Source organism: Somniosus microcephalus, chromosome 5 (assembly GCF_052327205.1).
Source record: "Somniosus microcephalus isolate GS21.2 chromosome 5, FLI_Smic_1.0, whole genome shotgun sequence".
NCBI classification, from domain to species: domain Eukaryota; kingdom Metazoa; phylum Chordata; class Chondrichthyes; order Squaliformes; family Somniosidae; genus Somniosus; species Somniosus microcephalus.
The window spans coordinates 34,457,955-34,476,626 of NC_140991.1; the positions used below are offsets into that span (position 1 = coordinate 34,457,955).

Sequence of the window (18,672 nt, forward strand, 5' to 3'; positions counted from 1 at the left end):
GAGGACCTCCCTCCTCCGGCACACTTACTTCAGTAAGATCTTTACATTGGACAATCAGAGCACCCTGTTGCTGGAGAGAGCCATTTTCCTATACTTAATGATTCTCCTTTGCTATCAGAAAAAAAAATTCCTTTACCTGATAAACGGGTCTTTTTCAGGATGGCAGGCTGTGACTAGTGGGGTACCGCAAGGATCGGTGCTTGGACCCCAGCTATTCACAATCTATGTCAATGATTTGGATGAGGGGACTAAATGTAACATTTCCTAATTTGCTGATGATACAAAGCTAGGTGGCAGTGTCAGTTGCGAAGAGGATGTGAAGAGGCTTCAAGGGGATCTCGACAGGCTCAGTGAGTGGGCGAGAACATGGCAGATGGAATATAATGTGGATAAATGTGAAGTTATCCACTTTGGTAGAAAAAACAGAAAGGCAGTGTATTTCCTAAATGGTGAAAGATTGGGGAATGCAGATGCTCAAAGGGACCTGGGTGTCCTTGTACACGAGTCACTGAAAGTGAATGTGCAGGTGCAGCAAGCCATTAGGAAGGTAAATGTTATGCTGGCCTTCATTACAAGAGGATTGAGTACAGGAATAAAGAAGTCTTACTCCAATTATATAAGGCCTTGGTGAGACCACACCTAGAGTACTGTGTACAATTTTGGTCTCCTTACCTAAGGAAAGATATACTTGCCATAGAGGGAGTACAACAAAGGTTCACGAGATTGATTCCTGGGATGGCGGGACTGTTGCATGAGAAGACATTGAGTAAACTGGGCCTTTATTCTTTTGAATTCAGAAAAATGAGAGGGGATCTCATTGAAGCATACAAAATTATTACAGGGCTTGATAGGGTGGATGCTGGGAGAATGTTTCCCTTGGCTGGGGAGTCTAGACCCAGGGGCCACAGCCTCGGGATAAAGGGTAGGCCATTCAGGACTGAGATGAGAAGAAATTTCTTCACACAGAGGGTGGTGAATCTTTGGAATTCTCTACCCCAGAGGGCTGTGGAGGCTCAGTCATTGGGTATATTCAAAACAGAAGTCGATAGATTTCTGATTAGTCAGGGCATCAAGGGATATGGCGATAGGGCCGGTGAATGGAATTAAGGCAGAAGGTCAGCCATGATCTCATTGAATGGCGGAGCTGGCTCGAAGGGCTGAATGGCCGACTCCTGCTCCTATTGCTTATGTGCTTATTTCTTATGCTGCAGGCCTTTAAAGCACTTCAAAATTATCCATTGATGGATAATGAACAGTCGGGACTGTTCTCCTTGGAACAGAGAAGGTTAAGAGGTGACCCAGAGAAGGTTAAGAGGTGACCCAGAGAAGGTTAAGAGGTGACCCAACAGAGGTTTTCAAGATGATGTGAGGTTTTGATAGTGTAGATAGAGAGAAACCGATTCCCCCAGCCGAGTGGGTCAGTAACCAGAGGTCATTGATTCAAAATCATTGGCAAAAGATCGAGAGGGGAGATGAGGAGAAATGTTTTCACTGAATTGTCGGGATCTGGAACGCTCGACTGAAAAGGCGGTGGAAGCTGATTCCATAAATAATTTTAAAAGGGCGCTGGACGGGTACTGGAGGATAAGGAACTTCCAGGGTTACGGACATAAAGCGGGGATGTGGGACTAAGCACCACTGCTCTTTCAAAAAGCCGGCACAGGCACGACGGGCTGAATGGCCTCCTTCTGTGCTGTTAGTTTCTATGATTCTATGGTGAAGCATTTTGGGACATCCTGAAGATGTGATAAGTTGCTCTACAAATCCAAATTTGTTCTTTTTTTACATTCCGCAGTGTAAAGGGGACAGTAATTGGGTGGATGCTTTTCAGAGTGTGCACTTGATACATTTTTGTTGCTTTGGCTAGAACAAGTAGGCTACAGATTTAAAACTGTATTGTTGTTACGATTATTAATTATACATGAGCTGTGTAAACTGACGTCAACAAGGTACTTTTTCCTTAATGTGTAGATATCCGAATTCACGTATCGAGTGTTTCGACTGCGAGAGGAGGAATTGTTGCTAATCCATGGGACGGCAGACGGTAAGAGCATGAACAAGTGAATTCCATAGCCCTTCCGTTTAAATTCACCAGGACATCAGCTCCCCACACCTTCCCCGCCTCCCCGTACATATCGGGGCCCAAGGAGTCCAGCAGCCAAGAGATGGATTCCCAATGCTTATGCTGTTAAATCCAGTTCCTATAGATCGCGCAGTTGACTTCAATTTTACCTGAGTCTGCAAGCTTGGCGCTAGTCTACGAAAAACAGATTAAACAGCATACAGGCTGGTGGCCAGCTCTCTGATGTCTGGCTGCGAGAATCCTAATTAAAAGGTCCTTAAGAGCATCGCCCAAGAGACCTGCTGGCCTAAGTGCAGTTTTATAGCAGATTGGTGCCAATACATTAACTAAGCCTATTGACAACATTTCTGTTACATTCCAATGGCACATCAGCAACAGAAAACTCAATTTGTAAAGAGTTGAGCAGGGAATATCAATTGGTGCACAGCAGATTAAAAACAAACACTCATTTAAGAACATGAGAAACAGGAGCAGGAGCAGGCCAAACGGCCCCTCGAGCCTGCTCCGCCATTCGATGAGATCAAGGCTGATCTTCTACCTCAACTCCACTTTCCCGCCCCATCCTCATTTAAGGCACTCGGGATATGATAACTCAAAGTGCTCCGAATTCACCCTGAAAAATTGCCCTTCTGGTGATGTTGGAACTTCATGAATTGTGAGCGTTGCGAGCATTAAGCGTGACTGCTCTCTGAAAGAGCAATCCAATTAGTCCCTCTCCCCTGCTCTTTCCCCACAGCCCTACAATTGTTTTCCTTTTTAACTAGAGATTCAATTCCCTTTTGGAAGTTACTACTGAATCTGCCTTCACCCATCGTGCCTGTGCCGGCTCTTTGGAACAGCTTTCCACTTAGCTCCGCTCAGCTGCTCTTTCCCCAGAGCTTTTTCCAAGTACATATCCAATTCCTTTGGAGCCAAGCTACCGGGTCGTGTGGGGGTGGAGAATTGGGGCTGCGGCATTACAGCCCTGTTGACGGCCTACACTCCCTGTGAACGTGGCTCCCTGCTGGGAGCACACCATTGCGGGATGTTGGTATTAAAATTTAACCAGCATTCAGGTGCCGATGTGGTTCCGCTCATGTGTTGAATCTTGTTTGAGCAGCGCTCCATTTCCCGAAGCAAGATTGGTTTCAGAGTCTCCTCCATCATAGCTTTGGTGTGCTGGCTTCATGCACAACGGTCCCTGAACCCTAAATATTAAATCTCACTGTGCACTCGAACTCGGTGTGTGGCCTATTTCTAAGGAAGCAGACTCCACTTGTCCTGGGAATCTTCTCAATCGATCTCAAGGTCACGTTTACTCAGTTGACGGTTCTTTTATTGGGCCAGAAATTCGTGTCGGGGGCTTCCCGCGGGTGCAAGCCCCCGACCTACACTTACCTAGCGTGCCGGCAGTTGAAGCCTGGGCCTGTGTGGATTTCCTGTCTGTGGCCCGGTCCAGCTCCCGGCGCGCTGTGCTTGCGTGACCCAGCGGCGTACTTAATGCGATGCGTCGGCTGGGATCACGTGAGCACTGGGCAACCAATCGGAGGATGCAAAAGTTCATTCATGAGTTTGACAGTAAGAACTGTCAAACTCATGAAAACTCCGGGTGCCCAAAACAGTACTTAAACTTGAAATCAATTTTTTTTTTAAATCACACTATTTAAATGAACTATAAATAACTTTAAATAACTATTTTAAACAATAATTTAAATTTTTGAAAAAAATAATTTTATAAAAAAATCGGGGCTGAAAATACACTTACCTTACTGTAAAGTCTTTAAAAATAATAAACCTGTGGAAAAAACTTCTAATTTTAATTAATAGACCACTTACCTTTTAAAATTAAGTCCTTACGTCTGCTTTTTTAAAGTGTAAAAAGTGGAGGCCTTCACGCACGGGCAAATCTGGAAAAAAAAAAGGAAGTTCAACGCGCACGCGCAGACTCCTGCGCGCACGCGTTCGACCTCTGAACCCCTTGGTTCAGAGGATCGGAAATGCCGGTTTCCCGCGCATGCGCTGTGCATGCAGAAAACCGGCAATTCCATCGGTCCCACGCATGAGTACACGGTGCTTACTCGCGCGTTGGGACACTAATTTCTGGGCCAATATATGAGATAATCGAAGTCAATTAGAAGTGAGCATTTTAAAACCATGCGCAGAAGTGTTAGAAGGTGTACGACCCACTTGACAGGCTGACACCCAAACGCAGTTGATAATTATCTCATTACATCTCGAATATTTGTTAAGAAAAGCAAAAATGTCATCCATACAAAAACCAATTGCAGAGGTTTCAGTCACATGAAGATAAGCACTTTGATGTATCACTCTGCATTTTGCTGCCCTTTATGTTACCAGAAGTCATAGAATGCTAGTGTTAAGGAGCAGTTCATTAAATGACAAATTCGCACTGAACCCAAGTCAGAAATAAGAATGTTATATTCCTTTTTCAGGATGAGGGAAAGTTTACGTTTTAAAAAGAGCGCACTGGAAATGTACAACTGGAAATATGCAATAGGTTGCCCAGCTTTGAAAAGAGAAAAGGTTCTGGGCACCGCACCTCAGGAAGGATACATTGGCCTCGGAGAGGCTGCAGCGCGGATTCACCAGAATGATAGCGAGGCCAAAAGGGTTAAATAATGAGCACAAGTTGCATAGACTAGGCTTGTATTTCGTTGAGTGTAGAAGATTAAGGAGCGAGCCAATTGAGGTGTTTAAGATGATTAAAGGAGTTGATAGCGTCGCTAGAGAGAAACTATTTCCTCTGGTGGAGTGGGGGAGGGAGTCCAGAACAAGGGGGCATAACCTTAAAATTAGAGCCAGGCCGTTCGGGGACGATGTCTGGAAGCACTTCATCACACAAACAGTAGTGGAAATCTGGAACGCTCTCCCTCAAAAAGCTGCGGCTGGGGATCAATTGAAACTTTCAAGACTGAGAGCGATAGATGTTTGTTAGGGAAGGGTATTAAGGGATATGCAACCAAGGCGGGAAATTTGGAGACAAGATACAGCTCAGCCATGATCTAATTGAATGGTGGAACAGGCTCGAGGGGCTGAATGGCCGCCTCCTGCGCCTATGTTCCTAACAGTCAGTTAACGTTTTAGTTGTAGACCTTCCTCTGTATTTGTTTGTTCTCTTTTCAAATGCGGATATCACTGCTGTTTATTTTCCCTATTTGTTTACTTTATTTCAGCTTTCCAGCATTTACAATTTGTTTTTCCTTCATACCTCATCGCTGTCTCTTTCTCTTTCAGAAACTGTCCATTTCCAGCACACGGCAGACCTTATAACCCACTTAATCAGCGCAAAGGCTAACTATTCTTTGCAGGTATTTTTTATCTTTGCATGATTTACAGAGTCGCTGCTTTGTATTAAAAGGGGCGCGGTCCCTTCTCAAACTGCTGTGGTGGGACTTGAGCTCTCGTTCTACTGGATTATTAATCCAGGCCTCTGGATTATTAGTCCAGTAACATAACCACTGCATACAGTTACGTGGACAAACTGGAGAAGCTGGGGTTGTTCTCCTTGGAGCAGAGAAGGCTAAGAGGAGATTTGACAGAGGTGTTCAAAATCATGAAGGGTTTAAAGAGAGTAAATAAAGAGAAACTGTATCCAATGGCTGAATCGATAAGCAGAGGGCACGGATTTAAGGTGATTGGCAAAAGAATCAGAGGCGACATGAGGAAAAAAAATTTACTTAACGAGTGGTTAGGATTGGGAATGCGCTGCCTGATAGAGTGGTGGATACAGATTCAATAGTAGCCTTCAAAAGGGAATTGGATAAATACTTGAAGGAGAAAAAAATGGCAGGGGTATGGGGAAAGAGCGGGGGAGTGGGACTAACTGGATTGCTCTTCGAAAGAGCCAGCGCAGACTCGATGGGCTGAATGGCCTCCTTCTGTGCTGGACTATTCTATGAGTCTATGATACCCTACCCATAAAGTTGTGAATTTTCTTGCTGCCATGCAGACTCTTCAACAGGATCTCCCTCCGTGCCAGGCCACTTGAGTGGCATCAGTTGCGGTGAACATCCTCATGAGTGCTGGAGTGCTGCGTGGAGCAGGGCTGTAAATGGGCCTAAGAGCCACCTGACCTAGGCCCGGTGTGGCACTCCGGAGTCAGCACCTTTGGAACAGTTCTCAGCTGATTTGAAGTCTCACGCACCCAATAGAGCCACTCCAGGATGCTCTCTATAGTTGATGTCACTGGCAAGACCTAGCACAGAAGCAGAACCAACTCTACAAGGAGGGGGCGGTGTGGGGGGGGGGGAAATTTCACTTTGGGTGATGCTGTCAAATGGGCGATATCGATTCAGCCGCTCGTTATACCTCTCTCCCCATTTCCACTGACTTCAATAGAAATGAAACTAGGCTAAGATGTGTAACGGGCGGCAGAATCAATGTCGCCCATTTGACACTATCGCTCAGTCAAAATGATCCCCAACATCCTGAAGAAAAACATCAAAGAAGTTTATGGTGGGTGTACTATTTCCTTTTATTCAGTGGCAGCTGGTAGCACACTCGCCTCTGAGTCAGAAGGTTGTGAGTTCCAAGTCCCACTCCAGGGACTTGAGCACATAAAGCTAGGCTGACACTCCAGTGCAGTGCTGAGGGAGTGCTGCACTGTCGGCGGTGCCGTCCTTCGGATGAGACGTTAAACCGAGGCCCCGTCTGCTCACTCAGGTGGACGTAAAAGATCCCATGGCACTATTTCGAAGAAGAGCAGGGGAGTTATCCCCGGTGTCCTGGCCAATATTTATCCCTCAATCAATGTAACAAAAAACAGATTATCTGGTCATTATCTCCTTGCTGTTTGTGGGAGCTTGCTGAGCGCAAATTGGCTGCCGCGTTTCCCACATTACAACAGTGATTACACTTCAAAAGTACTTCATTGGCGGTAAAGCGCTTTGAGACATCCGGTGGTCATGAAAGGCGCTATAGAAATGCAAGTCTTTCTATTAAAACACTGTAATCTCCCACTGAACTTTCCTTCCTTTTTTAATGAAATCACATTTTAACATCTTCAAATCTGAAGATGGACCTGGATGAACATGTGGTCCGTACTGCAGCTCATTTCCACTCCCAAATCAATTACGGCTCTGGAAATTGCGGTGATCCCATCAGGAACAGGCTGGAAAGGCCGGAAACTATGCTGGGTCCTAGCCTGGCACCAACCTGGAGTGCCAGCCTAGCTTTATGTGCTCAAGTCCCTGGAGTCGGGACTTGTACCCACAACCTTCTGACTCAGAGGCGAGGGTGCTACCAACTGAGCCACAGCTGACACTGAAAAAAATATTGTCGATCACCAGAAAAGGGCCACGAAAGCTGCTGGATTGTTGTAAAAACCCAACTGGTTTGCTAATGTCCTTCGGGAAAGGGAAACTGCTGCCCCCTACCTCTTCTGGCATACGTGCGCATCCCATCCCACACTACATGGTTGATTCTTAATGCCCTCAGGGCAGGTATTGACAGGCAAAACATTACTGCCTTGCCAGTGTTGCCCATGATCCAAAGGAAAACAAGCAGCATCCGCTCCCCATTAAGGTATTAACACATTTGCCTTCCTCCTTCCCTCGCTGTAGACATTTCCACCAATATAAGATTTGTAGTAAAGAACATAAGGGTTACTGAATCAATCCTATGCTCCCAGTGTACCAGGGGAGCATGAAACATAGAAAGGACAACACTGTAGACCTCATTCTTCACCAGCACCCCCTTTGACTGCAGCTCCCCGGTGGGAGTGCAGATACAAGAATTTGCCCTATAATTTGAATTCCCACTGTTGATCAGTGGCAGCTAGTGGTGTTGCAATGGGATAAATGAATAAGATACATGTTTGCTCGTACAATATATTGATAAAACTAGCGGTCTAATACAGGGCATAAAACAGGAGGGAATCCATTTGAAAGAAATGATACAGGAACTTTATCACTGATGTTACCTCCAGATTCGACTATTCCAATGCTCTCTTGGCCGGCCTCCCACCTACCACCCTCTGTAAACCACCCTCATCCAAAACTATGCGGCCTGTATCCTAACTCACACCAAGTCCCACTCACCCTGAGTCTTTGGAACTCTTCTTCAGAGAGCGGTGGAAGCAGAGTCTTTGAATATTTTTAAGGCAGAGGTAGATAGATTCTTGATAAGTAAGGGGGTGAAAGGTTATCGGGGGTAGGCGGGAATGTGGAGTAATCAGATCAGCCATGATCTTATTGAATGGCGGAGCAGGCTCAAGGGGCCGAGTGGCCTACTCCTGCTCCTAGTTCGTATGTTCACCCCTCATCTCTGTGTTTGCTGACCTACATTTGTTCCCAGTCCGGCAAAGCTTGGATTTTAAAATTCTCATCCTTGTGTTCAAATCCCTCCATGGCCTCGCCTCGCCCCTCCCTATCTCTGTAACCTTCTCCACCCCTACAACACTCTGAGATCTCCTCCAATTCTGGCCTCTTGCACAGCCCGATTTCCTTTGCTTGACCGCTGGCGGCTGTGCCTTCAGCTGCCTCGGCCCTAGCCTTAGGAATTCCCTTCTAAACTTCTCCACCTCTGTACCTCTCTCTAATCCTTTAAGTCACTTCTTAAAATCTACCACTTTGACCAATGGGGCGGTTTTGTGGTCAGCGGTGAACGAACGGAGCTGACCGTTCATTACACTTACAGTTAGAATAGTTAATTCAATGCCAAATCATGTACAGAAAGCGAAGTAGAGAGGGAAAGAAAGATGGGATTAAGATATATAAAATAGACAAAAAGAAAGTTTAAAAAAATAATTTTTAAAACTCCAACAATTAAGATCTGAAGGAATGCGACTCCACACTTGTAAAAGTTCATTTTCAGTGCCAGAGAGGTTGTTTGGGAATAACTAAGACTTATCACAGCATTCAAAATTCAAGCCTAACTTTTTCTGGTATGTTTAGCGGGTACCTGTATCTATCATGTAAGTACCGCAACGTCACGCACTGCATGTGTTTCTATGCAGAGCCTCTCGGCGAGATACTGGAGGAGCAGAGCAACTCGGACAGCAACTTCCTGATTTCCCACGTTCATAACTGCGCACGTGCAGTGGCCGGAAGTTGCTGTCCAGTTTACTCTTTAATTAACGGTGAGCGCCGACAGCCTCGCCGTTGCTTTGACCGCAGTATCTCTTCACGTGGCTCGGTGTCAAATTTTGTCGGGTAACGCTCCCGCGAAGCGCCTCGGGTCATTTCACTGCATTAAAAGGCGCTACATAAATGCCAGTGGTGGTGGTTGTTGTTGATGATGGCAGAGCGGGCCATCTTTTTACCGGAGTACATCTCTCTGCTGCTTACACGCGGAACTCTCTCTTTTACAGATATACCCCGATGAGGGTCACTTCATGGAAAAAGTCGCAGTTAAGCAGCACCTGCTCAAGTCTATTGTCAGGTTCTTTGAAAAATGCTTCAATCCCCCTGACAAGATCCCAGTAAAAACAGAAGTGGAGGAGGAAGAGGATGATTAAGTTTTTTTTTTGAACGGCGTGCCAAGCACAAACATCTCTTTTATAAAACACAACTGATTTTGTTTCCCAGAACAGTGTTATGTTAGCATGTTACAAAGACTGAGAGCAGTAACGGTCTGCTTCACTGATGTCGCTGCTTCCTCGCCGGAAGAATCTCCAGCATGAAAATTTAAAAATCGAAGCGGTTGGCTGTTTCCGGTGTAATTGACATCCCCCCCCTCCCCCCTCCCCCCCGAAAAAGTGGCGTCAATTTCTGTAATCTCTCATGTGATGGGGCGTTACAAAAAATACACTTAATGGATGACTGAGGAGAGCATCAGCAGGCGCAGAGGTCAAATAGATCAAGAAGGTTTGCCCACATGTTCGACGAATGCTTTGTCAGGGTCACCTAGATATCAACAACAACAACAGCAAGAAGAAGAAACCAGTACAACAGCAAACCTTCAAGTTATTTTAGGGCTTGAGGTGGAAACCAAACTGCATCAGCAGTTTTATAGCACAACAGATACAAGAACAACAACAACAAAATACTTTGACTTGCAGTGGAACCTCCATTATTTGTATTTCAATTGTCCACCTTCCCCATTCAGCCACTTGGATTTTCATGGGACAAAGCTGTAAATGAGACATCACCTCATCGCTCAGTGTGCCCCTCCTGCCTGGTTATAAGTCAACCACGGAGCCCAAGAAAGATTCAATTCACTATTTTATATGTATTGTACTTGTCTCCATTCCTGTCTCCGAGGTATTGGCTGGACCATGGGGAGTTGCAAATTATCCATCAGTTACCTGAATTCCACTAGGCGGGGCCACCTCTATTATGGCAGATAATGAAGGTTCTGCTTGTAATTCTAAAGCTTGGAACCATTTGGTGTTCCCCAATGTGGGGCTGCATTGTCCGAATAAGCTAAACTGCCATTCCTCTTTGTTTGAACACAATTTTTCTGCTTTTTCCCTCTGTTCTGTTTGTGTACGCATTCATTTTCATCGACTTGCAAAACTTCGGTTCAACCCATCCCAGCGGTAACATTGAAACCCAACTCCAGTGCTCACAGTTGCCGTATCCTTTGCTGTTACGTTAATGAATGTATATCCTACTTGCCGACAATAATGTTACAGGTTTCCAAATGTCCTTCTGTATTTCTGCGTCTGTCTTATAAGGTTCATCTGTGCATGGCAATACACCTCTCCATCTCCGAAACTATTACGAAGTGCTTGCTTTAAGTGTACAGTTGCAGTGTCGCTATTTTCCGGCAATGCGAATTGTGTGTTTTTTTTAAATACCCATGCTCATTTTCTTCTGTACAGCTTAATGTAGCAACAGGGTTGCCTTCTCCACCTCCCTCACACTTTTCACTGAATCGGAGTTGGTGTTCGGTTTCTTTAATCCTCTGAGTGCTGATGATCTGACCTATAAGTCACATTGCAGCAGTTTTTGCAAGTTTTCGTCATTCGAAAGCTCTGCTGACCCCGCGAAGATCGGAGAGCTGCACCTCGCAGAAACTGTTTCCATCGTCCGATTCCCCCAAATGATCTTCGGTTGTAAAATACAATTTAATTATTAACCATTAAGTGACCGAGGAAGATGCACAAGAATAACCAAACTAGTTAAGTTTTTGTACATGTTCTTAAAGAAAAATGAAAAAGATCTATAAAACGTCCTCACATATTTTACATACCAGCTGCAATGTAGTCCTTGCATAATGAATATTTTGTGATGTGTGAAAAATATTACCCGTCGCATGTTTTAGTTACTCTGAAAATAAACGAGTGGTGGGGGAGAGGCTGAAAAATCTTGTCATTCATGGTACAAAACGGGTTGATTTAGTACTCAGAGGATTAACAGTGTGGACACTTCCTTTGGAAATCATCTCTAATTTATGGATTTTTTAAGTGTTTTGTTCACAGATTTAGTAAATGGCTAATTTTGCAACTTTGCACTCCCGCCTGGGACCCAGAATATTACCTCTTTACACTAAGCTTTCCCATTTTAAGGATAAAAGGAACTCCCTCAGTACTGCTCCTGCAACAGTGCAGTGCTCCCTCAGTACTGCTCCTGCGACAGTGCAGCGCTCCCTCAGTACTGCCCCTCCGACAGTGCGGCGCTCCCTCAGTACTGCTCCTGCGACAGTGCAGCGCTCCCTCAGTACTGCCCCTCCGACAGTGCGGCGCTCCCTCAGTACTGCTCCTGCAACAGTGCAGTGCTCCCTCAGTACTGCTCCTGCGACAGCGCAGCGCTCCCTCAGTACTGCCCCTCCGACAGTGCGGCGCTCCCTCAGTACTGCTCCTGCGACAGTGCAGCGCTCCCTCAGTACTGCCCCTCCGACAGTGCGGCGCTCCCTCAGTACTGCTCCTGCAACAGTGCAGCGCTCCCTCAGTACTGCCCCTCCGACAGTGCACCGCTCCCTCAGTACTGCTCCTGCGACAGTGCAGCGCTTCCTCAGTACTGCCCTTACGACAGTGCTGCGCTCCCTCAGTACTGCCCCTCCGACAGTGCTGCGCTCCCTCAGTACTGCCCCTCCGACAGTGCGGCGCTCCCTCAGTACTGCTCCTGCGACAGTGCAGCGCTCCCTCAGTACTGCCCCTCTGACAGTGCAGCGCTCCCTCAGTACTACCCCTCCGAAAGTGCGGCGCTCCCTCAGTACTGCGCTCCCTCAGTACTGCCCATCCAACAGTGCACCGCTCCCTCAGTACTGCCCATCCAACAGTGCACCGCTCCCTCAGTACTGCCCATCCAACAGTGCACCGCTCCCTCAGTACCAATCACAAAATCAGGTTGGACAAGGAAGACATTTAGGGGGCAAAATTCGGGGCGGTAACCGAATTATCGCCGGAGATTTAGCGCCCGGCTATCTCGGGCATCCACTTCCTCTCGGGGCGCAATGCCTGGAGCGCTATGCGGCCGCTCTGTGTAGCACTGATGCGTTTCAGCTCGCCTCCCCTTCCTTAAAGGGGAGGGACACTGCAAGCTCTGCAGGGCCTCCGATGGCCCACACTAGCCCACCAGGGCGGCGTGGTGGCATGACTGCAGCCCGGCACCAAGATGCGGTGCTGAGCTGCGCGATGGCGGCCACGGACCACACCAAGGACCGACACGGAGGGCCGACCTGGAGGTTGGCCAAAAAAAGTTAAATGGTGGCGCGGATCGTGGCCGCACCTCACTTTAATTAGCGCCCCGCGAGCGGAGGTCGGCTCGGCTCGCGACCCGCAAGGCTGGTGCTGACACCGCCTGCGGCAGTTTCGTGGGGTGTAGCAGAATTTCTGCCGCGAGACGGTAAGGGGTCATGGTGGGGCGCTAAGGGGTCGCGCCGCATGGCGATGACATCATCACCGGCGGCGTAGCAGCCCGGGGGGCTATCGACTAGCGCTTCAGTAGCGCCCCGCCGAATTTCTCGGGAGGTGCTATTAGCGCCCCACCGGGCAATAAGCCCTTTGCTCCCCGTTAGCACCCCCCCCCCCCCCCCCGGAGGTGCTAATGGAAGGCGCATAAGAGCCGAATTTCGCAGCCTATCTCATCCGGAATAACAACCCTATGGCTTCCCCTTACAGCCTCTAGCTGTTTCTTAAATTAGTCTTGGCCTCAAGTACTCTTCCCAACAACCTATTGCAGCTTTTGAGCACTTTGTTTGTGAAGAAACCCGTTTGATTGCTTGTTTGTGAAGAAACCCGTTTGATTGCTAATGGTTAACCCGATCACAACTGTATTTTAGGAACATTTACTTTCACTATTCTTTAAACCTGTAAACATTAGAGTTTTCATATGTGACATAATATTCACCGACAGTTTCACCACTGTGGTGAAGACAGGAGCTTGGGACCTAAAAAAGGGATTAAAGGAAATGCCAAGCAGTCAAAGTACTAACACCTTACCATCGGACTACCAATCCTGTACTACAACTTCAGCAACATTCATGTTAGAAAACCATATTATAAAATCTCGCTGTCAAAGTATCAATAACTATACTATAGATGCATTTATATCATTGCTTTAAACATCTCATTTTTATTATTGCTGTGTATGTAAAACTGTCTCATGGTACTCATTGAGTTGAAGGTATTATCATTTCCTACCAAACTTATTAAATAAACAGTATTAAATTCTGAGATCCCTCAATTTACGGGACTGGTCTGGATTTATTTCTGAAAACAGAAGTTTTAAGTAGCAGGTAAGGGTTTGAGAGAATCATTCAGCCAGATCTGGCTCTCCAGGATAAGTTTCAACAGCTAAGGCCTTTAGCAAACTGCAAAAGCAGTACTCTTGGCATGTAATGCTGACAGTATAGGGGAGAATTGTATATTTTCACCTCCTTCATAGTGATTACAAGTGAAGAACCGCTGTCACGTCGACCCAGATTTTGCGGTCAGCGGTGAACGAACGGTGCTGACCGCTCATTACACTTACACTTGCCTGCAGACGTTCTAGGGAGTTTTGCACTGCAACTCGCGGTGATTAGAAATCCATTTCAGCACCGCGCCCTCTACAGGGGACCTGCGACCCTGTGTGAACAGGGCACCTGCGACCCTGTGTGAACAGGGCAAGCAAAGGTTGGTCTCCTTAACCAATCAGATTGAAGAATTCTTAATGAAGCGCGCAGAGTCTTAACCAGGAAGTGCAAGTAAGAATACTTAATTCAGTGTCAAATCATGTATGGAAAGCGAACTAAAGAGAGGGAAGGAAAGAGGGGATTAAGAGAGAGATAAAAGAAACAGAAAGAAAAAAATTATATTTTTAAATTTTTTTTAAATCTCCAACAGTAATTAAAAGCTGAAGGAATGAGACTCCACACTTCTAAAAGTTAATTTTCAGTGCCAGAGAGGTTGCTTGGTAATAATTAAGATTTAACTTTTTTTGGTGTGTTTAGTGGGTATATATCACGCAAGTACAGCAGCTTCACCCCCTTCCATGTGTTTGAATGCCAAGTCTCTGCAAGATACCGGTACAGCTCAGCTTCTGGAGGAGCAGGGCAACTCGGACAGCCACTTCCTGATTGCCATGTTTTACTGCACATGTGCAGTCGCTGGAAGTTGCTGTCCGCTGTACTCTTTAATAATGGTGAGTGATGATAATAGCCTCGACGTTATTTATACCGCAAAATCCAGGCCATCGATAAAGCGGGAGGGAAAAGGAAATGGAGATTTTAACTGCCTTTCAATCAGCAGTAATCTCACCACCTCCCACGCCATGTATTTGACAAGTTGGACTGGGCAACGATTGGAAATGCCAGTAGAATTCCTGAGGCATTGCCCATGGGTACTCCAGGTATGGTTATTGCTGTTTACCACAGGTCTGATGCGGCCTCATTGCCCAAGTAGTTTGTCCAATGCCGAGAATTAACTGAAGAAATATTATGCTTGACTGACACAGGATAAAAATGTTACAAGCAATGCTCCCATTAAGCTGCACGGCCACACAGCACTCTGGAGGTCCCATGCAGGCTGCCCATGGACTTTTCAATGTAAATAATGAAAAATCGAATGGGCCATGCAGCCGGTTAGAGGGGCCGCGCATCCAAAAAAGCATTAGCGAGAACATTGGTTATAAACCTTACTTGTAACACTATTTACATACAGGAAACTTTTTTTATCCGGCACCGACGAGACCAGCGTGGTGCCGGTTGATCAAGAAGTCCGGATTACAGAGAGGTATACTTACCAAGGTACGAGAGCCCCGTACACGGCCACAGGTGCAGGAGTCCCAGTTACACGGCCACAGATCCAGGAGTCCCTGTTGCACGGCCACAGGTGCAGGAACCCCGGTTACACGGCCACAGATCCCGGAACCCCGGTTACACGGCCACTAATATACAGTAAAACTTACCTGAACCTACTCCTGAATTTTGCCGGTTAAGAGAGATTTCCGGATATTTAGGTGCCAGTTAAAAGAGAGTTTCCTGTACTACTTTACAAACGTTCTTTCTTCTCTCCAAAGCCTCTTATTCCCAAATGTTCGATTGTGAAATATTTGTTTCCTATATTGTAGGTTTACAGTGTTGCTTAAGCCGCACATAATTTATTTGTTTATTTTTCCCTCCTCCTTCTTAAAAACTTTTTATTTACTTACATGGTCATAAAAGATATTTTCTCTCTCCTTAACTTCCCACAGTAGACTTCTAGTTATTGTCAAAACTGTCTTGAGTGTAGTTCTGCCCAAGGAGATTTTCCCCACCTATTGATCCACAAACGGCTAATGCTTGACCAGGGGTTAAGTCACTGTGGTTGGAGTCTGTCCGACTGATTTGAGTCCACCCATAATGTTCAAGGTAAACATCAAAGAACCTCATAAATACCTTTCACGGCATTAGCCTTGACTCTGTCTTAGCATTCTCGTTCATGAGTCAGAAGGACTTGAGCACAAAGCTAGGCTGACACTCCAGTGTGGTGCTGAGGGAGTGCTGCACTGTCAGAGGTGCCGTCTTTCAGACGAGACATTAAACCGAGGCCCCATCTGCACTGTCAGGTGGATGTAAAAGATCCCACGGCATTATTTCAAAGAAGAGCAGGGGTGTTATCCCCGATGTCCCGGCCAATATTTATCTCTCAACCAACATCACAAAAAAAAATTATCTGGTAATTATCACATTGCTGTTTGTGAGATCTTGCTGTACACAAATTGGCTGCTGTGTTTCCTACATTACAACAGTGACTACACTTCAAAAGTACTTCATTGGCTGTAAAGTGCTTTGAGATGTCTTGAGGTCATGAAAGGCGCTATTTAAATGCAAGTCTTTCATTTTTTCTTTTTAGTTTTCACATTCATTGGCGGGACAATAAATTTGGCCTTTCCAGTATCGCCCACATACTTTTAACGTGGCTGTTGGGTGAGGGGGGATTGTTTCCAATCTATAGACTCATTTGAGGTTTGTGCTTGTGTGCTCAGATTCTAGGTTATGTAGCTTGCTTATATTCAACCATCCACATCCCTCAACATTTTACAGACTTGGATCACGTCACCTCTCCATTTTCATTTCTCCAGTGAATACAAGTTAAAGTTCTGTGACTGCCCTTCATAACATTGAGCCCGAAACCCTGGGATTATCTTTATTTGTACCATTCTGTTGTGACAAAGACAGGTATCTCGTCTAACTGTTGCAAGATAAATTATTTTGCTTGGCGCCAGTTAATTACAAATATGGGATATAATGTTCAAGAACAAGGAAAGTCAAGGATGAGATAGGGCCATCCAGCCCTTCGAAGTCTATAATTTATCTAAATTCTTTATTATAGTAAAGCCACTGGGACTGGAGGAGGTGTGGGCTGCTGTTGGGATGGGGATCCCCTCTCTGTACATGGCCAGCGAGGTGGTCCGCACCCCTGGGGTCCACCTGCCTTTCTTCTGCCACATTTTGTGGCCACAGGAACCTTCCTCTATCTTTGCCTGATTTTCCAGCCTTACCTCCCATCTGCTATTCTGTTGAATCCAGAAGAAATGTAAATTGTTATAATAGTCTATTTCTACACTTGTCCCATTATCACCTCCTTTTGCCATGTACCATCATCACTTTTGTTATTTAATCGCTCCTGTCTCTATCATCTCAGCTAGCAGATTATTCAAAACAATTAGCATTCATTCAGTAGTTCTCTCAATAATCGGTTGTCAATTTACTTTTCCCATTTTAAATTAATGACCTCTGATTTTACTTAATTGACATAATGTTCGAGGTTTACATTATCTATACTATTTAATATTTTATGTAACGCAATAAGGTTCCACCTTAATCAATTTCTTTCCAGACTGTAAAATTTGAGAGTCTCCCATCTTTTTTCCTGGTTCATCCTCGTTGTGCTTGGATTCAGTCTTATTTTGGTCTTCTCTGCAAGTGTATCGTGTTTTTATAGCCTGCTGCCCAGAACTGAGCAGAGCAGAGTAAATTCAGTGATCCCATACTCCCCGTCACTGAGCCACACTTGGAGAGAGCACAGGGTGGAGCTGTAGGGAAACAGTATTGTAGCTCTAACTCTGACCCATGCTCCCTTCAAGGCTGGTTCAATGCTGGAAGTACAGGGTCAACAGATATTCCAAGTGTGGTCTAACTAACCTTATCAAGCCCCACCATAATATCTGAAGACTTGTATTCTTCTGGCTACATAGCCCAGCATTCCATTTGCCTTTTCATTGATCTGTCACGTTGTTCAGACATTGTAAGTGATGATATTACCATTACTTTTAGATCCCATTTTAAGTTTCCCTCCATCAATCCAATTCCATTCATTGCTATAATTATGATGCACATTTTTTGCAACCAATGTCCACACTTATCAGTGTTAAATTCAATTCATCATTTCTCTTTTCAGTTGTACAGCCAATATAAATCCTTTTTTAAAACCATTAGCTGCATCCTCTATCTCCACATTTACTCTCCTCAGCAAGTTCACAATACAGGTCATTTAAAAGCACTGACTTTTTACCACCCCAAGACAACAATAACACAACTTGTATTTATATAGCGCCTTTAACAAAAACATCCCAAGGTGCTTCACAGGAGCGATTATCAAACTAAATTTGACACCGAGCCACCTCAGGAGATATTAGGGCAGATGACCAAAAGCTTGGTCAAAGAGATAATGTGAGAAATTTGGTACCTTAGCGCCTCCCGTTAGCGCCTCGGGGGGGGCGCTATCAGGGCGCTACTGGCTTTGTGACCGGGCATGGCGAAAGTACCAACGCCCACGAAATTGACGTGGAGGTTTGTGATGGCGGTAACCACTAGCGCCACAATCTCCTGCGCCCGGAGATCGTGACGTCACAGCCATGCACATTGCCCCGGTAGCGACCTGGACCCGAACTTCGGTTCCGCCTCCTGCAGCGTCGCCGGGTGACAACACCGACAGCTGCAGGAGGCGTTATTCGGGAGGCCGGGAGCTTCGGGGGCGGAAGTTAAAAGGGATGTTGGCGCAGGTAGGAGAAACATTTTAACAACGTTGCAATTGATTTTTTCGATTGCTCCTGGACCACAATCCATCAGACGGGCTCTCTGCTGGCGGGCACGGGGCTGATCGGGCCAGATCGTGGCCGCCGTCGGGGACCAGCTAACTGGTCCCAATGCAGAGCCGGCAGCGATGGCCTTTCCCTTTAAGGGAGGGAAGGAGCCTCGGATCGCGGCAGCGCTGCTCGGGACATTGTGCAGCACTGCAC

The 18,672-nt window shown here is 46.0% G+C and overlaps 1 protein-coding gene across 1 annotated transcript in view; it reads left to right on the plus strand.

Annotated features, from left to right (window-relative positions):
* Nucleotides 1-13,653, plus strand: part of dpp6a (dipeptidyl-peptidase 6a) — a 690,808-nt gene extending 677,155 nt beyond the window's left edge. Inside the window, exons 23-25 of the mRNA XM_085987517.1 lie at nt 1,972-2,044; nt 5,318-5,391; nt 9,393-13,653. Coding sequence (XP_085843643.1) covers nt 1,972-2,044; nt 5,318-5,391; nt 9,393-9,539 — 294 coding nt within the window. The 3' untranslated portion in view covers nt 9,540-13,653. The remainder of the gene's footprint in view (nt 1-1,971; nt 2,045-5,317; nt 5,392-9,392) is intronic.
* The last annotated feature ends 5,019 nt before the right edge of the window (nt 13,654-18,672 follow it).